Source organism: Chlamydotis macqueenii, chromosome 1, assembly GCF_036417535.1.
Source record: "Chlamydotis macqueenii isolate bChlMac1 chromosome 1, bChlMac1.mat, whole genome shotgun sequence".
Taxonomy (NCBI): domain Eukaryota; kingdom Metazoa; phylum Chordata; class Aves; order Otidiformes; family Otididae; genus Chlamydotis; species Chlamydotis macqueenii.
This window is the reverse complement of record NC_141556.1, coordinates 192,932,448-192,949,176: the sequence shown is the minus strand read 5'-3', so window position 1 is coordinate 192,949,176 and position 16,729 is coordinate 192,932,448. Positions and strand designations below refer to the sequence as shown.

Here is a 16,729-nt window from a genome sequence, read left to right as displayed (position 1 = left end):
ACTGAAAAAATACTAATGGGTCCATTCTAGATTATGATGATTTTACATTTTATAAGAGAATAGTAAAGAAGTTGTACTCTACCTCAAAGAGCAAATAGTTCTTTGCGAATGAGAGAGATGAAAGCTGCTGCCATTGCTCTGTGCCCTTGTTCTGAGTCACAAAGCAGCACGACGAGGTGGGAGTCGTGGTCCAGCCTGAGTGTAGAAAAATGCAAGGGCTGAACTGAGGGGGAATTGGGTTGTTCCCTGACTGCAAGTTCTCTGGTGACAGACAGTTTACTGGAAACATTTCCAGCTTGGGCCTTACTGCGCTGCCCTCCCAGTATACATCCATTAAAATACTGAGAGATTTGCCACTGATTTTAGCAAAGCATCATCTATTTTGTGATAAACAATAAATGTTTCACATTTACAAATTTGCTTTTTTTTCTCCAGTTCAGATGGACAGCTGGGTTTTATAGCTCTTGTTTAGAATATTCAACAGCCCTCGGAAATGTAATGAACAGAAATGTGCCCACCTCCACAATCAGGTCTCTTTTCAGGAACTTCAGTGGCACAGATTACAATGAACATTTTGCAGTGAGGTTTTTTTTTTTTTTTTAATCACACAATTGACAATACCATTTCTCTGATGCAATTAACTTAAAATACCTTCAGCTTTATTTTTAACTGTCTAATCTAAGTTAAAACAGACTTCCCACATAATTGTATCTCAGTAAGAATATTTTAAATAACTTCTAATAAAAATTCCACTTACACCCTCTCTTGGTGTATCTACCTCTGTAAATAATATCAGCTTTCAGGACTTAAAAGTAACTTCATTTTCACTAATTGAGGATCTTCAATTTGTCTATTTTCTTTTTCAGAAGAGATCAGTTCTTTATTTGTGTTTGGTTGGGTTTTGAGACTGTAATGTGTGCATTTGCAGAGAGCAGTTCATATGGTAAGACCATCACTTTTTGAAAGTTATGATCAATCTGCAGTCTCTGAAGCCCAGATTCATAAGGAGGGAAAATCAGCCTTTATAAGCAATTTAGAGCTCCGTGTTATCTGGATTTATTGATTTACTGCATAATATCTCTGTTAATGATTTTTCTGTAGGTTGGGGAAAGGCCTGCAAAAGATGAATTTTGCCCTCCACCATATACTCACTACGAGGTGCCACCAAGTTTTTATCGATCTGCCATGATACTCAAGCCACAGTTAGGACTGGGTGCAGTGTCCAGGTTACCATCTGCAAAAAGCAGGATTCTCATTGCAAGTCAAAGATCCTCAGGTAGCTGTCTCCATCAGCAAGGAGAAATAACGAGTGCTCCCAGCCTTTATCATCCTGATGCTTCAGGTAAAGTACGAACTTTCTTTCCTTTCCTTTGAGTGTAGTCATCAATAAGATTTTTTTTTTCAGACAGAAATATCACAAAATGAGCAACATCTTGACCTAATACTACACAGCAGTCTTTGAGGTGTGTCTTTTTATCCTGAGGCAAGGCTGACTAGGGAGAATGGGACTTGCACAAAGGTTGTTTAACAGGTCATTGCCAAAGAAGGAGAATAATTTTCAGTAATAATTCTCACTGTGTTCTTTTTTATCTTCCTCCTCCTTGTAAATGCCTGAAAAATGCTTGCTTTTGTCCTGTGGAAGATAATGGGACATTTTCTTCCATCAGGAAGACCCTGTTGCTCAATCTGAATGTTCTCTAGCATGTTGTGCTCTGAAAGCCTGGGCAGTGTTCAGATGTGCCAGCAGAGACCTTGGTTCTCTGAAGCCCTGATATACACCTCTTTGGAGACAACATTTCTAGTACCTTTTTCTTCCCAGCTATTGCCCAGCTTAGCATGACCCTGGGCAGAATTAGAGGGGAGGGAAAAGCAAGAGAAGAGTCTGAAGGAGAAGTGTGCCATGCCACAGGACAGATAATAATTACTTCTAAAGGACACTCCTTGGTAGCCTGGAAAAGCTTGGAGGTTTTAACGACATGCATTTAAGCAGCAGCAAGTTTAGAGACAACTGAAAATCAGTCATTGCCAGCAGGAAACAGCAGCTGTTTAACAGCCTACAAGTCTGCAGAGATTTTTAAAACATAATCATAAGGGGTAAAGTTAAGTAATGACTTGGGATCATATGGTTCCTCCTTTTGCCCCAGGGTGGGATTCCTTCTGATAGATGTTTATTTAACCTCTTCATGAAAAGCTCTTCATAAAAACTTTCAATATGAGATCCTGCGGCCTCTGAAATCAGGCTGCTCAAATGTGCTACCTGCTTTCAAGTTAAAAGTTTTCCCTAATCCCCTTTGTTGCAATTTACTTCATTTTCTATCTGGAGTGGATGTGGGGTCTTCTTCTCCTCGCTGGTATTTGAAAACTATTACTCTCTCTCCCCAGCATCTATTTCTCCATACTAAGCTGCAGAAGAAATTTAGATGTGGAATGGAAATGGGTCAGAGTGTCTTGACTTACTCTGAGAGAACAGTACCCGTCAGTAATACAGGTTTGCAGGATTTGGGGCTTATCAGAAAATCAAAGTTCTCTGTAACACAGTGCCTCTTGCCACTATCCTTTGCTATTTGACCCTGCATCTGGAGTTTATCTGCTTTGATGCCATTATCAGAAGCTGACCCAGCTCGGCTCTCTGTGACTTCTGAGACACTCCAAGCTTGCACGCTGGGCAGTAAATACCAGTTCAGCCCTATAAGTTGGGTTCAGTCAGCACTGAACATGGGAACACAGGTGCAGAGAGCGATTGGATTGTATTTTCCATTTAGATGGAAAGTTCAGGATATGAGTAAGGTAAGCTGTTGTGTAACAGGAGCCAGTCTGGGACATAGATATAAGAGGAATAGATGAACAGGACCTATTAACAATCCACTGTCTTTTCCGATTCTCAGAAATGAACATTGCCTTGATTTTTATTCATCCAGCTTAATTATCCCACATAATTGATGACTGCAGATGTGTCTTTTCCTTAGCCATTTGTTATCCATATAGGAACCTGTCTTGTATGTATTAATTTACTGTCTTCCTATATTATGTGACATTCTAAATCTAAACAATATCAGCCTAGCAGTCCTATTTATTGCCTATAATCCTGGCTTTAAAAATGCCAGTGAAAGAGGGAGGAAATTACACTAGCTGTTAGTGCAATTCTTGTTCCACTAAAATTCCTATTTCCTAAAGTTTTCCTATTTCTCAAAAGTTGGGGGTTTATGATCTTATCACCTGTTATTTCTTGGACCTTGTCTGCTTTGGAGGTCAAATTTAATTCATGGCTCTCCATAATTTCCCTCCTATGGCTCTTTGTTTTTTTTCTCTCTAATCTATTGATACCTCACAGTTTCAAAGATGCTATTAAAGATGACTCATGGTGTGCCAATAGTCTGTCTGCCATCTCTTTCAGGATCCCGAAATGTGTCTCATCTGGTCTTTGGCCTCTGATGGTTTTTATTGATTTTAAATTACCCAAGACTTGTTCTGGAGAGGTTACTAATGTCTCTAGTTTTTCACTGTCCACTCCAGGACACATTGTTTTCACTTCTGGCACCTCATACCAGTCTTTTCATCTTTAATAATTTCTTTTTAGAAGACTGAATTGCTCATGAAAGAGGCTGCAGGCAGGACAAGACAGGCATAGGAGTGGAAGGGCAGCGGGAAACTGGTTCCTGCAGCTGTGTCCATGCTGGTGCGCAAACACACACCAGAGATGGGTCCCTGGTTGCCACAGAGAAGCTAGATGGGACAGCAACCCCTGGCACGGCAGAGCTGGTGTGAGGCTGGCTGACGGAGCTCAGAGCAGGGTCAGGCACTGTCTAGCCAATTGTTTTAAGGTACTCAACACCATTTCCAGCTCTCTGTCAACTACTTTCTCTTAATTTGTCACTTAGTTGTGGTATTAAACTTAATCTGCATTATTGGTTTTGATGCAATATTTGAGAAACAAGATTAAACATAGCTTTGCTAGAGTTGTATTTACAAATATAAGCAAACAAAATGCACAAGCATATGGTTGGCATGCTGGAAGTGTGTTGTGGGACCTGAGGGCTTGGCTGACTGCAGCAAAAGCAACTGGAGACTAGGAGGTGTTTTTCTCTCAAGGATACCAGTCCTGCCTTCAAGACTGCTAATCAGCATCTCTTGCAGCTCAATCCTGAGCTTTTAATCCAGTTTCTAATCCTAGTGATTTCCGTCCTGCCCTGGGGTAATGGAAGTAGAAGGATCTAGCCAGTTGCTGTCCCGTGACAAAGTGTGAGGTACCACGGAGGCTTTTAAACTGAAACTGCCGTGGCACGGTATCGAGGACGGCAGCAGTGCCTCATAATAAGGATTTTATTCCCCTTTGCCACGCCATTCATAATGCAGCAATCTGCTTAAGCAGCACTGATAAGCTGAGTGGTTTGGCCTGTGTATAATGTTAATACTTATAAAACTGACTCTAAAGTAATTGATAATTAAATCCCTGAACTGCTGTGATGGACTGCAAGTACTACAAGTACGTTAAGTCTTTCATTAGTTTTAAGACATGCTAAGTAGAAAGTAAAATAATAATGAATGATCCCATGAGTGTGATCTCCAGGTGTGATGCCTAAAATGTGATTGGAGCAGTTATCCTTCTTCGCGTGCAGGATGTGGCATACATGGGTGGTGCTTTTCACTGTATGGGTCAGGCAGTCAGCCTGACTGTAAGAAAAAGCTCTCTGCACTGTAGGTAAGATCAGAAGTCATTGAATCATGAGGTATTTAAAGGTGCAATAGTGTCTCAGAAAGCTTAACATTTTTTTGTTTTATGTAAATTGACTCTGCTCTTTCTACAGGAAACTTGTAATTCAAAACAAGTGTTCAAGGATACTGTGTCTATAACATGTAAAGGATGAATTGGTTATGAAGACTTCTTGGAGCAAGTGTGTTAGGATTTGCATTAATTAGCTGATTATTTTAATAGGAGTAATATCTGATTTTGAAAAGTATAACAGAGATCTTATCATTAAAACTTCACTTAATTCTACTCATTAACTTGACTTAATTCTATGTTTTTCAGGAGTATTTGTGCTATATTTTTCTCAAAGAGTGAGTTAATGAAATGTTTCCTTATCACCTATCTGTGTATTAAATTTGCCAGTCCTGATGGTCTAGCAGTTCCTCTCATTTGTAAGCAAGTCAACTCTTGTTAAAGATACAATTTATATATAAATCAGGACAGCAATGTTTCTGATTACTCAGACACACACAGATATACACTTTTAGTTATGTCTTTGAATATGTATAATGTATTTCATCATGGATGCCACAATATGTCTACAGCTTTCTCGGGGTAGGAAAGCTGTGCTTTCACTTTTACTTTCAGGAATACCTAATACTCGACGAAGTAAATGAGATTTGATGATAGAAAAGGAATTTTGAGGTTACTTCCTGAAGTGTTGCATTACTGCTCCTCCAGCTGTGTGCTTATTTTATAGGTTTGCTGTCTGAGGTTCTTTGATTTCAGCTGGCAAACTTCTTAACTGTTTAAGAAAAGAGTTGACAAGGGAAGAATTCAGAGGAAAATATTCTCTATCTCCCACTAATCTGCAGTTTTTTTTCAGTTGTCACTCTGTTGTTTTTTTTTGGAGAGCACTCTGTATTTCATAAAGAAAAATTAAGTGCTTCGAAGGGAGACACACACACTTATCAGAGTTTTGCTAAGGACAGTCACCATACTTGAGACTTAGCCACATGCCACCTCTCTGCTCCCAACAATTATTGCCTCTTCAAAAAACCAAAATGCATCATATGAGGAGAGTTGTCTTTATGACTGTTGTATCAAAATTGTCAGTCCTAAGAATGACACCAATGTCAATCTGGGCGCAGCAGGAGGCAAATGCTTCATACCCTACCACATCCCTGGGGACACCCGAGCATCGTTGCTGGCTGGGCACCAGCTCCTGAGCGGATGCCACGTGGCTCTGGTGCGCAGGTGTTCGTGCTGCTCTGGGCTTTCAGTGGAAAACACAGAGTGTAGCTCAGGCACTGGCAGTTCCTGTGCTGAAAGTTTCTGTGGGATGCTGCTGCTTTGCACGTCAGTTATAAAGTGAACGCAGATGTTTGCAGTTTGAATGAAGCATGAGTTGACAAATTCTTGGGGTGGTGAGAATGTGCTAATCAGCTGTAGGTTGCTTGGGTGCTGGGAAGGGACAGAGCAGCTTTTTTTAGCTTTTGAATCTGAAGCAGGAGGAGAAGAGCATTTCCTACTATATGAGAGTGGACTGACTAATCAGAAATTAATTAATGGTCAGCAGTGACAACTGTTTTGCCTTTGGAACTGAACTGTCCTAGGCTTGACAGTATTTGGATGAGAGAGACCATCAGGGGAGCTGCGCACAACCTGCTCACTGCTGTTTAGGTGTAAATCATTACAGCCTCTGTTTTAAAGCCCCTCTGTTCTTGTTCAGAGAGGAGTCATTATGTTTATAACAAGGAAACCAAAGAGGCAGTGACAACATAATAGGTTTCTTACTTGTGTGATTTGTTTTCAATCTGCAAAGATATCAATGATTGGGTTAATTCTGAGGTGAGTTAGCTCTGCTTGTATTATCTCTGACTAATTTAGTGACCTTGCAGGTGACTTCTTTGCCCCAGATTCCTCAATATGAAATGAGAATAATGATGTTCAGAGCATTCTGTAAAAGAAAGTGAGCTTTCTGCTAGAAAGTGACACTAGTGATTAAAGTTTTAAAGGAAATGCTTGTCCAAAAAACCCAAACGAACAACCAAAAACCCCACCACAAGAAAACAAAGTCTTGCCAAGGATCCCTGAATTGCAAGCAGAGTTGAAGTCTTGAACCGCTACTCTTTTTATAAGAACACATCTGCGTAACTTCTTTCTTTAATTTTTCATTCATTTCAGCTAAAACCTTTTTCAGATTTCACAGAGAAGTCACATGAAAGTTGCTCATACATGTGCATGGAGAGGCGATTCATGTGCAGTGGGAATGCATAAGAAGTCTAGCTCAGACGTTTCTTAAGGCTCCCCAGGCACATCTGGTGTGTGTCAATCAGTGCTACCTCAAAATGTTTTCGTGTTTCTAGATGGGAACAGCTTGAAGTGTCATAGAAAATCACTTGTGTGCTATACAGACAACAATACTTAATTCTATAATTAGCTTCAGGCAGTGAGACATCTGGAAAGATTTTTTTTTTGCCAGTTTTTTAAGCTTATTTGGCAGATTTTTATTAAAATTAAAGCTGCTCATTAAAATAATTTTTGTTTTGAACTCCCAGACCTTGTTTGCAGGAGTGCTCATATACTTCTAAGAAACAGAAACAAAGAAAGAACATCCATCATAAAACTTGATATTTAGAACAGAAAATACGTACAATAGGCTGATGTCTCATGTATTTTAATGAGAAAGAAGACACAAAATTACTTAGCTTTAAGGATTTAAATGCATCCCTAATGAGGATAATGTCTTGCCCTCAGGTTCTCATGCTATGGAAGAGCTGGATTACAAAGCAGAAAAGTAAAAAATAATGTAAGGATGATGATGAGTTCAAGATACAAATTATTGTTTGTTCAAGGGGAATTTGAATTGAAGTCATGAACTGAAACACGTACAGGATTGTGAGAAAAAACACTGAATCCTCTCCTCATGTCTGGGATAATGATTTTGAAGAAAAGGTAGAGGTGGCTGGGCAATTTGTCACCAAAACCCCCTCTGGTTTTAAGGAAATTCTCCTTCTCCAGTGACACTCGAGGCGTTCAGTGTGTTGTGAACTGCGGATGCTTGATCGCACGGCGGTGCAGAGAATGGACAGCCTGGGGGCTCAGTGTGGGCATCTGTGCGGTTGAGCTGGGAACATGGGAGTCCCAGGTGAACCACACCCTCCTAGAGCAAGCACGTTTCAAACGCTTTTTAAATAAAACCATTTCTCACCACTTTTCCCTCCTGTCCCAGTGGGATTTCCCCTATTCTGCTGCAGGAAATCTCTGACATTTGTAGCTTTTTGCTGTAAAATGGAAAGATTTCTCCCTCCACCTCAGTTTTCAGAGATTCTTAGGAAAAAGGACTCTCAACTCTCAGCTTATGCAGTGCAGGCCTGTTGATGCCTTTTTCAGAAAACTGTAAAAACCATAAGAGACAGTCCCATACCTTCTCCTTGCTGCCACTGACCTGGGCAGGTTCCTTGCTTTTGCAGCCTCTTGCCGCAGGTACTCACCTCTGCTTGAAATCTGGGGGCTCCCTGGGCTTGGTCCTGTCACCAGTGCAACACGGGAATATTTTGCACACTGTGACCAAGTTGTGTGCCTTTTATCACATGCAGTTGCCCTTGTGGAATTAGTCCTTTAGGTAGATGGCAAAGCTGATGTTTGGCCATATGCAGCTAGCTGGGTAAGCAAGATGGTCTGGCCCATCCAAAATACTGTTGAAGTGTTTGTATCAGCATTGGTGGGGGCATGATGAGATTGATTGTGGAAGGGAGAGAGCATGGGATCATCTTTCCATAGTAAAAGTGCAACCTTACACTGGCATAAGCCGATCTGAGTCCCGCCACCCAGCAGTTGTTAGCGCAGGAAGATATGAGTCCTCTCAAATAGAGAGATTCTGTCCGAAAGACCATTAGCATGTCATTTCTAGCATTTGGGACTCTTAAAGCCTTACACTGGACACTTTTTCTTGTTCCTACATGAAAATCAGTTAACATGAATCACAGTAATTGTAAGCTGTGTTGATGGCATTGAGGGAAACGTTGAGATGAGGTTTTGTAGGACTTTGCTGAGGAGTCGTTTAGATGTGATGTGAATGTTCCCAGCACTGGGGAGAGAAGGAGTCTGTCTTGGTGCTTTGCAGATAACCATAAACCAGCTGTAATAGACCACTGTCAAAGCAACACTGCACAAGCCTCGCAGTCAACAGTGGTGGTAAACTTCATTGCATCTTCGTGCTAATGTGCCTGTCCTGGTCTGCACCTGGAGCCCACAGCTACCTTTGAGCCCATCTTCACATAGTTCAAATGAAGCCAGATTCAGGATCAAAGTCCAATATTTTCCCTGTTAGTGGCAAAAATGTGAACAAGGATTTTAACAGTCTTTTAGTACACACTGTAGATATTTGTTATTTTCATTTGGGTTGCTTTCCTCAGCATGTCCTCCTCTGGGCTGGTAAAAAGGCTGCAGTCAGACATCCACCTCCTTGTGTCTTAATAAAGGCTTCCATTTGTGAAAAGTAGGTACAAAAATGCATTTTTGAGAGTCTATATTACATAAATTATTTTGTTCATTGAGCAAAGAGCATTTTTAATGTCTTTTTTATGAATGTGTTTTATAGGGTAACAAATCTCTTTTCAGCTTGGTGTTACACCTATTTCGATTTCAAAAGAAAAGGCTTAGTTTTGTTAAACAAAGCTTAGTGTTATTATTGTGATGAGGTACACAACTGTCTTTCAAAATCCCCATAAAATTTTTATTCTCAAAGGAGTTAGCCTTTTTTTTCTATAAAGTCCTCTCAAAGTGTAATGCTTCATTAAAATTAATAAAGCTGTGACCTACATAGTTTACAAAAGAATTAAATACTGTAATAATATGAAGACCATATTCTTATTGTGCAGTTAATTTCTGTTTTTCCTTTATATTATGCGTGTTCACTTCTTTCTTTGAAGTATGTGTCAGGCTAATGCACAAATAGTTTTCACAGAATGAGAATGGAAAAAGGGTGCCTTTGTGGCCTTTTCTGGCAGAATATGCTGATAGTTTTAATGTTGCCTCGTCTCCTAACCCACAGGTCCTGATGACTGATGAAACACTCTAGCATCAGCATTTGGAGAACTTTTTGGATTTTGGGTGGCGGTTTATACTTTTGCTACTCAGGATTCCACAAGGAATCTGATATTGTCAAAAATACAAACTGTCCAAATTTTATGTACAGTTGAGGTCCAGATGCACTTGATATCCAGACCTTCCAACCAAAAGTAGACTTTTGATCCTTCTGTGAAGGCAGCTTGGGGTATTTATGGACCTGTGTTCTGGGTTTGCCTAGAAAAGTCCGCCCAAGCAAGAGCAGCAGAATACAGGTTAGGAGGCAAGCCAGGGACAGATGACCAGTTAGTAGTTACCACAGGCAGACGTGGTAGTTGGACTACTTTTGTTGCCTAGCTTCATTCATTATAAGCCTGCTGTTGGCAGTTGTCTGAGACTTGGTTGATGTCATTCACGTAGGCTGATGGTCTATAGTGAGGTGAAGTCTATCAATGGAAATGACTGGTAGGATGTTAAGAGTGCAACTTTACAGGCATGTCCTTGTTTCCAGGCTTGGTGCAAGAAAAGGGCATTTTCTTTTAGCAAAATTTGAAAGAAAGACTTCAAAGAAGTGTTTTCTTTGATAGAATACAAAGAAGTCCCGTGTCCTTGAGGAGGATTGTTGGCGTTCTACAATAGCTTCCAAAATTGGACACTACGCGTAGCATGTTTGTCTCTGAGTTTCTTTTAATTGGCACATAACAAATGTAAAATTAGAAAGTGATACAGCATAAAAGAAGATAGCATTAAAGAAAGCCTTAGCAGACTTGAACTACATTACTTTGCTGGAAGTTTGAGTTATGCCTCATGGGTCTTTGCTGCATTTCACGCTTTAAAAATTATTGTGACCTGTAATTGTGGCACAGAACTTATTTTTAGTGGAGCAAAGAATAAGACATCACTGCGGTTTGAGCAGCCATTAAAACTTGTATTCAGTCTTTATACTGACTTTATGTAGGTGGGTGGTACAGGTAATGTACAGCATGTCCCAGTTTAGCTTGTTTAATAAAAAAATTCTTTCTTTTTCCTTCTTTCAGTTGATCTTAAGAAAGGCTCATGTCCAAGTGCTGCAAAGTCAAATCTCCCCAAGCCGTGCCAGTCTGGACTTCGTCCTCCGGGTTATTCACGGTTGCCTGCAGCTAAGCTGGCTGCGTTTGGTTTTGTCAGGAGCTCAAGCGTATCCTCTGTCTCCAGCAACCAGTCAAACGACAGTGCTCAGAGTGATCAAAGCAGGACAACCAACCGTAAGTCCCAAAAGTGTCCTTCTTTCTGGCGGTGTATTAAATTCCAGAATTGTCCAGACTGGAGTTTGCATACAGGCTAATGTAATCTGTGCAGCACTCGCTCATCTTTTCTGTGACACCGAGTTGTGGGCTTGGTGTCTTGATTTCCCAGTGTAATTTTAAAAAATATTCTTAAAAATAGATGAATAGTTGCTGAATGTACATTGCATATTGTCGTGGTTTAGCTACAGTCAGCAATCGAGTACCACACAGCTGCTCAGTCACCTTACCCCTCCCCAGGAGATGGGGAGAGAGTTTGGAAGAAAAGACTTGTGGGTTGAGATAAAGTCAGTTTACTCAGATAGCAAAGGAAAAGATAATAATATACATGTATATATAATAGTAATAATAATAATAGGAAAAACAATAGGAATAATAATAATCATCATTAATAAAACCCGAATGATGCACAATTTCTCATCACCCAACGACCCAATGACTGATACAGACCATCCCAAGCAGCAGTCAGGGAACAAAAAAACCCCTGTAAACGGTCCTGGAGCGATTCCAAACAGCGAGACAAAAAAGAGGCAGCTCACCTTCACTTAAGTACTAAGCCTGACGTTTATGGCATGACTGTTTGGCCAGTTTGGGTCAGCTGTTCTGTCTGTATCCCTCCCAGCTTCCTGCACCTGCACATTAGCGAGACCTGGAAAGCTGGACAGTGTCCTTGGTCTCATTAGCAACAACTCATAACATCAGTGTGTTTAGAGCATTCTTCACATACAAAATCCAAATTTCTGAGAGGAAAATTTACTCCATCCCAGCCAAAACCAGGACACATACAGAAGAGGTTGGTTTCCCTGTTGCAGAGAAAATTGCATTAAGAGTGAACCTAAGGCATTCTTGCACTTTGCTTTTACTTAGAATATCCCTTCTTACAAGCTGAAGTCAGTAAATAATCACAGTAAATTGTGTTTGGTAAGTACATTGCAGACATGCAGAACAGTTTAGGACAAAGATTATCTAAAATGAGCAACACAGTCTTTGTCATCTGCTTTTCTTCTGCCTCTCAATATGCAGTGTAATAAATTTAGTCTAGAAAATTAATCAAATAATGCCAGTGATATGAAAGGGGTAAGAACTGATAAGGTAGCTATTGTCTCATCTGCCAGCCTTGGAAGGATCCTGTGTCTGAAATGTCATTTCAAATCCTATTTCCTGTAACAACTGTTAATTTTATTAAGTACAAAATAATACCCACTGGATTGTGCAGTCCTTGGGAAGCGTGCGCATGTCCTGGGCTCGGGGCAGAAAGAGGGACTGAGGGATTTTCATGCCCGTTTTTCTCTGAGGGCTGGATTGAGCCTGAACTGTGTCAATATCAAAGCAAGCGGTATCAGCCTGGGAGGGGTGCGTATGGGGGGGACCAGAGGAGACAAGATGCTGTAGGTTCCTAAATCTTTTAGTATTTGTATTAATTTGAAATGAATTAAAATAAATAAAATGAAAATAGTTTAAAACCCTAAGGCTTTTCTCTTTCCCCTTTTATATGAAGTAATTTAGATTAGACTGTGTCCAGGGCCTTCTACCTTTTCCAAAGCCCCCAAACATTTGCTTGTATCTTGTTTTACTGTTGGACTGGTCACTCATTTCTATTTATTTCCTAATAAACTTTACTTTGAGGGCAGTCAACCTTGTTTGCTTTGCACTTTTACCCTACATTTATGCCTTTGGAAAGCTTTTCCTTTTGTCTGGTGTTGTAATCTTTTTGTCTTTGGTTACATAAAGCCTTTGTAGCAACAGACTTACCTGATTTCTAATAAGATCTAAGGTACCTCTCTGCAAAAAATGTTGTCTAGAAATTTCAGGTGTGAATCTGAAAAAAGTAACATCTGTAGCTATAGCAGATAGCTATATCCTTGAACACATATTTCTCATACAATTGAGAAATCTGCAATAGGAAAATATGGCAAATTGTAACAAGTCAATCAATTTCCATTCAAAAACTGTGGAAGAAGCAATCTCAGATTTAGAAAGCTATATCTGACCCTTCATTTCTCTTAAAACAAGCTGATTTCATTTGTAGATTCTGGTGCATTTTTATATTGCATTTGTACATTAAGTACAAATTAAGTACATTAAGTAATGTGATATAAAAACTGAAGCTATATTCCAGTTACAAGGAGATAGAAGTATTCGGCACATACATTTTGTTACAGCCCACTTGGCTGGAGGTGGTAACTCTCTTTGATGTTAGGATTAGGGTGTTGTGACCAACTTGTGCATGTTGCAAGAATGTTTCTGATGGGTATCAAAATTACCCAGGGGAAGTGTTCTGCTTGTACAAATTTGGATAGAGATGAGCTCAGCCTATCCTGTGATGAAAAATAGGACCCATCACTTCTACTCTTGCTAATAAGTTAGATGGCTCATCTAGGCGGTTGTCTAGTTTCCCTCCACCTCCATGGGAGAGCAAGAGAATGAGCACCTCTCGAGGGTCTTCTCTCAGACTGGTTCCTGTGGCATGCACAGCTGTCCAGCACAGAAGTCTTTATTTGTCTTTAATTCCAAATGGATAATGCTTCCTTCCAGACCAGGGTGAGAGAGGGAGAAGGTGTGTTCCCCGAGGGGGTGAGCACACACCCTCCATTTAGGGTGTTAGCCCTCTCATAAGTTGTCACACAAGAATACACCTAACATCACCCATTTTATTTGGATTAAAGGCAACATATCTCCTGTTCGCCACTCCTGATGGGACAGATAGGTAGGGAAATTTTTTTTCCTTACTGTTGAATTTTTTACCTTCATAGAAGTGTTATCAGTGTGAAACTGTATAATCTTTTTCTATTTATAGTCTATGTGCCAGCAAGAGTTAAATTAGGTGCCCAGCACCCAGGGAGCACAAATTAGTTGCCTTCCACTCTACGGCAGCTTATTTAACACAGATCAGCAGTGCACTTCAACATGGAAAGCAAGCCAGGAGTGGATGTAGGGGGGAAGTACTGGCTCAGGAATCTTAGCATGACGTATTATTTCTTCCCTTCACTGTCTGCTGGAAGAATGGTTTTATTTAAATTAAATAAATAGCTGATTCTGTAGTTACTACCTGAGATCATGTCTTTGACTAAAGCAGGCTTCCTAGAGGGCAGGGTAAAGTTTTACTGTTAATTTCCTAGCTCAGTAGGGTAGAAAATGCAAAATTATCTAGCTTTAGAAATCTTCAAACAGACGCGATAACACAATTTCCTATTTAAGCAGCATCTCAGCATGTCAGGGAGACAGAAGTAATTGAAAGCATCTTACTAGTGTGTGTATGTTATAAATAGCAGGGCTGCCACTGTTGCAAATGGACAGGCTCACCTCAAGATCTTATTCTAAGTTGGTAAAAAGCTGATGGCTATGGCTGGAGGAAAGGAAAATACACGTTTATTTTAGAAGCAGTGTTTTACAGGAAACGGTGATTCTTGAAGGAGTCCCAGTGTGATCCTGTTCTTGCTTTTCTCTCCCCTGCCAGATGTCTCATGGTGCTAGCTCTTTCCAAATCCGTGATGATTACATTTCTTTTGAGAAATCCCAACTAGCATCTTGTTTTGGCAAACTAATAGGGATTAAATGCTGTCTAGAGAGAACAACCTCATTTGTTTAGAGTAAGAAGATGTGATGTTTGTGTTGTGGGGAAGTTTATTAATGGAGCTGTGATGCGGCAGCTTTGTTCTTCACCAGATTTCTCCCCTCCCCGTGACCCCTCTGAAAGCAGTAAGCCTGGATGTGCACAGAGCCTGTTCTACACTCGCAATAGCTCACATTTTCTGATTGACTCAATTAAATGGATTTGCAGCGGCAGGACTGTGCTCTTTTCCCATGGTGGGGACAGGGCAGGCTGTGCAGCACTCGGCTGCTTACCCTCTGGTCTTTCCTGGAGTCCCCATCCCTGGGGCATGGGTATATAAGCCAGGCTGCTGTTCACTGATAACACGCCAGCTTCGACAGCCGTGCCATCAGCTGCTAATCAGGATCAGTCTTAAAGGGGCTCTGCTCCTATGGAGTGCTGCCCAATTGTGTGCTGGGGCTGGAGGGACAGCTGTGGCATTCAGACCACCCAACATCTCACCGGCTTCTGAGGCAGTGAACTGACCTGCAAGCCAGAGTCACTGATCCATTTTGACCACTTAAAATCCACTTTCTGGTGCTTATGTGTAACTTGTGCTTTGCACTGTAACAGGTTGCCCAGAGAGGTGGTAGATGCTCCATGCCTGGAAAAATTCAAGTCCAGGTTGGACAGGGTTCTGAGCAACCTGATCTGGTTGGAGATGTCCCTGCTCCTTGCAGGGGGGTCGGACTAGATGACCTTTAAAGGTCCCTTCCAACCCTAACAATTCTATGATTGTATGATTCTAAATAGCTAACTCATAACGAAATATCTAACTTTATTTATTTTCCCTTGGAATTTTAAATACACTATATTGAAGCTTCTCCTGTCTGCTCCGATAAAATATACCTAAGATGTTCACATCGTACACCAAGGGCCCACAGTTGTGGGATGTAGTTCCGATACTGTCTTGTGATTCAGCTGTGCAGTAACACAATGCCCAGCCTGTAGTTTCTGTTTTCCTAGTTTTAGGGATGTAGAGTTCTCTCATTGCTTGTATCTGTATTTCTAGGGATTGGCTGAATATCCTGCTCACAAATTGGTTTTATGGACTTCAACAGAGCAGACTGTAATGTGCTGTAAGCACCACATGGGAAACAGTTCATTAAGCACTGTGAAACAGTTTAATGTGTGGAGGATTGGAAGATGGACGGATTGTTTAGAATGAGTTGAGGTATGATGACTGTAATGAGTTTAGGAAATGGAAGAATGTAGGTACAATATCAGGAAATACTTCATAGTCATAAGGTCTAGTAGTCTGTTAAACAATCTTCCAACTCAAATGATGAAATCTCTGTTGCTTAAGATTCTTAAAACAGAATAATAGCATGGTGTTAGAGGCAATTCTTCTCCGATGAGGTGCTAGGCTAAAAGATTTAATGCTATTCAATGTCTACCCACAGCTCTGAGTGCTGAGGCAATTTCTTTTCAGATTGAGCAAGAAAATGGGGATGATTATTTCAAAACTTGTATTAGTATCTCATGATAGTTGTTTTTTTTTTGTTTTAAATTATAGAAATATGAAACTATATGTTTTGTATAAACTTCCATGGTTCCTTCTTCAATGTATAGATTTCATGCTGGTTTTTGACCTTATGTTGCTTGGCCTTTCTAAATGTTGAATTTTCATTCTAATAAGCAAAGATGTCAAAATGTCAGATTCAGGTGGGTGGAGAAATAGGGAAACTAAAGTGAGCACTGAAGCCTTGAATATGCGGCTAATTGCCTCCAAAAAAGGTAGAACATTCAGAACTGTGACATGGTGGACTGATAGACCAATTGTTCTTAAATATATAGATATGTAAATACAAAGATTTTCCTGCATGAAATACATTCCAATCGTATTTCTATGATTGATTTTCTGTTCATTTTTCTACATGGCAAATTCATTTTTTTTTCCTTCTGATCTTATACTGATACCAATATTTTGGTAAAAGAATCACTTTATGCTATCATTTCACTCTGAATAGGACTAAAATAGAACAGTATGGAATTAGGATTTTCAGCTTTGTGAGGCAAAGCATCTGGAAAAGTGCAATATGTCAGCCAGGAAGAGCAAGGGCTGAAAAGACATTTCAGCTGCCTTCCAGACTC

At 40.3% G+C, this 16,729-nt stretch overlaps 1 protein-coding gene across 3 annotated transcripts in view; it reads left to right on the top strand.

Moving 5' to 3' along the window:
* Window positions 1-16,729, top strand: part of MTUS2 (microtubule associated scaffold protein 2) — a 317,361-nt gene that overhangs the window by 125,732 nt on the left and 174,900 nt on the right. For all 3 annotated transcript variants that reach the window (XM_086772009.1, XM_086772008.1, XM_086772007.1), the window contains exons 4-5: window positions 1,102-1,342; window positions 10,798-11,004. In XM_086772009.1, coding sequence (XP_086628135.1) covers window positions 1,102-1,342; window positions 10,798-11,004 — 448 coding nt within the window. The remainder of the gene's footprint in view (window positions 1-1,101; window positions 1,343-10,797; window positions 11,005-16,729) is intronic.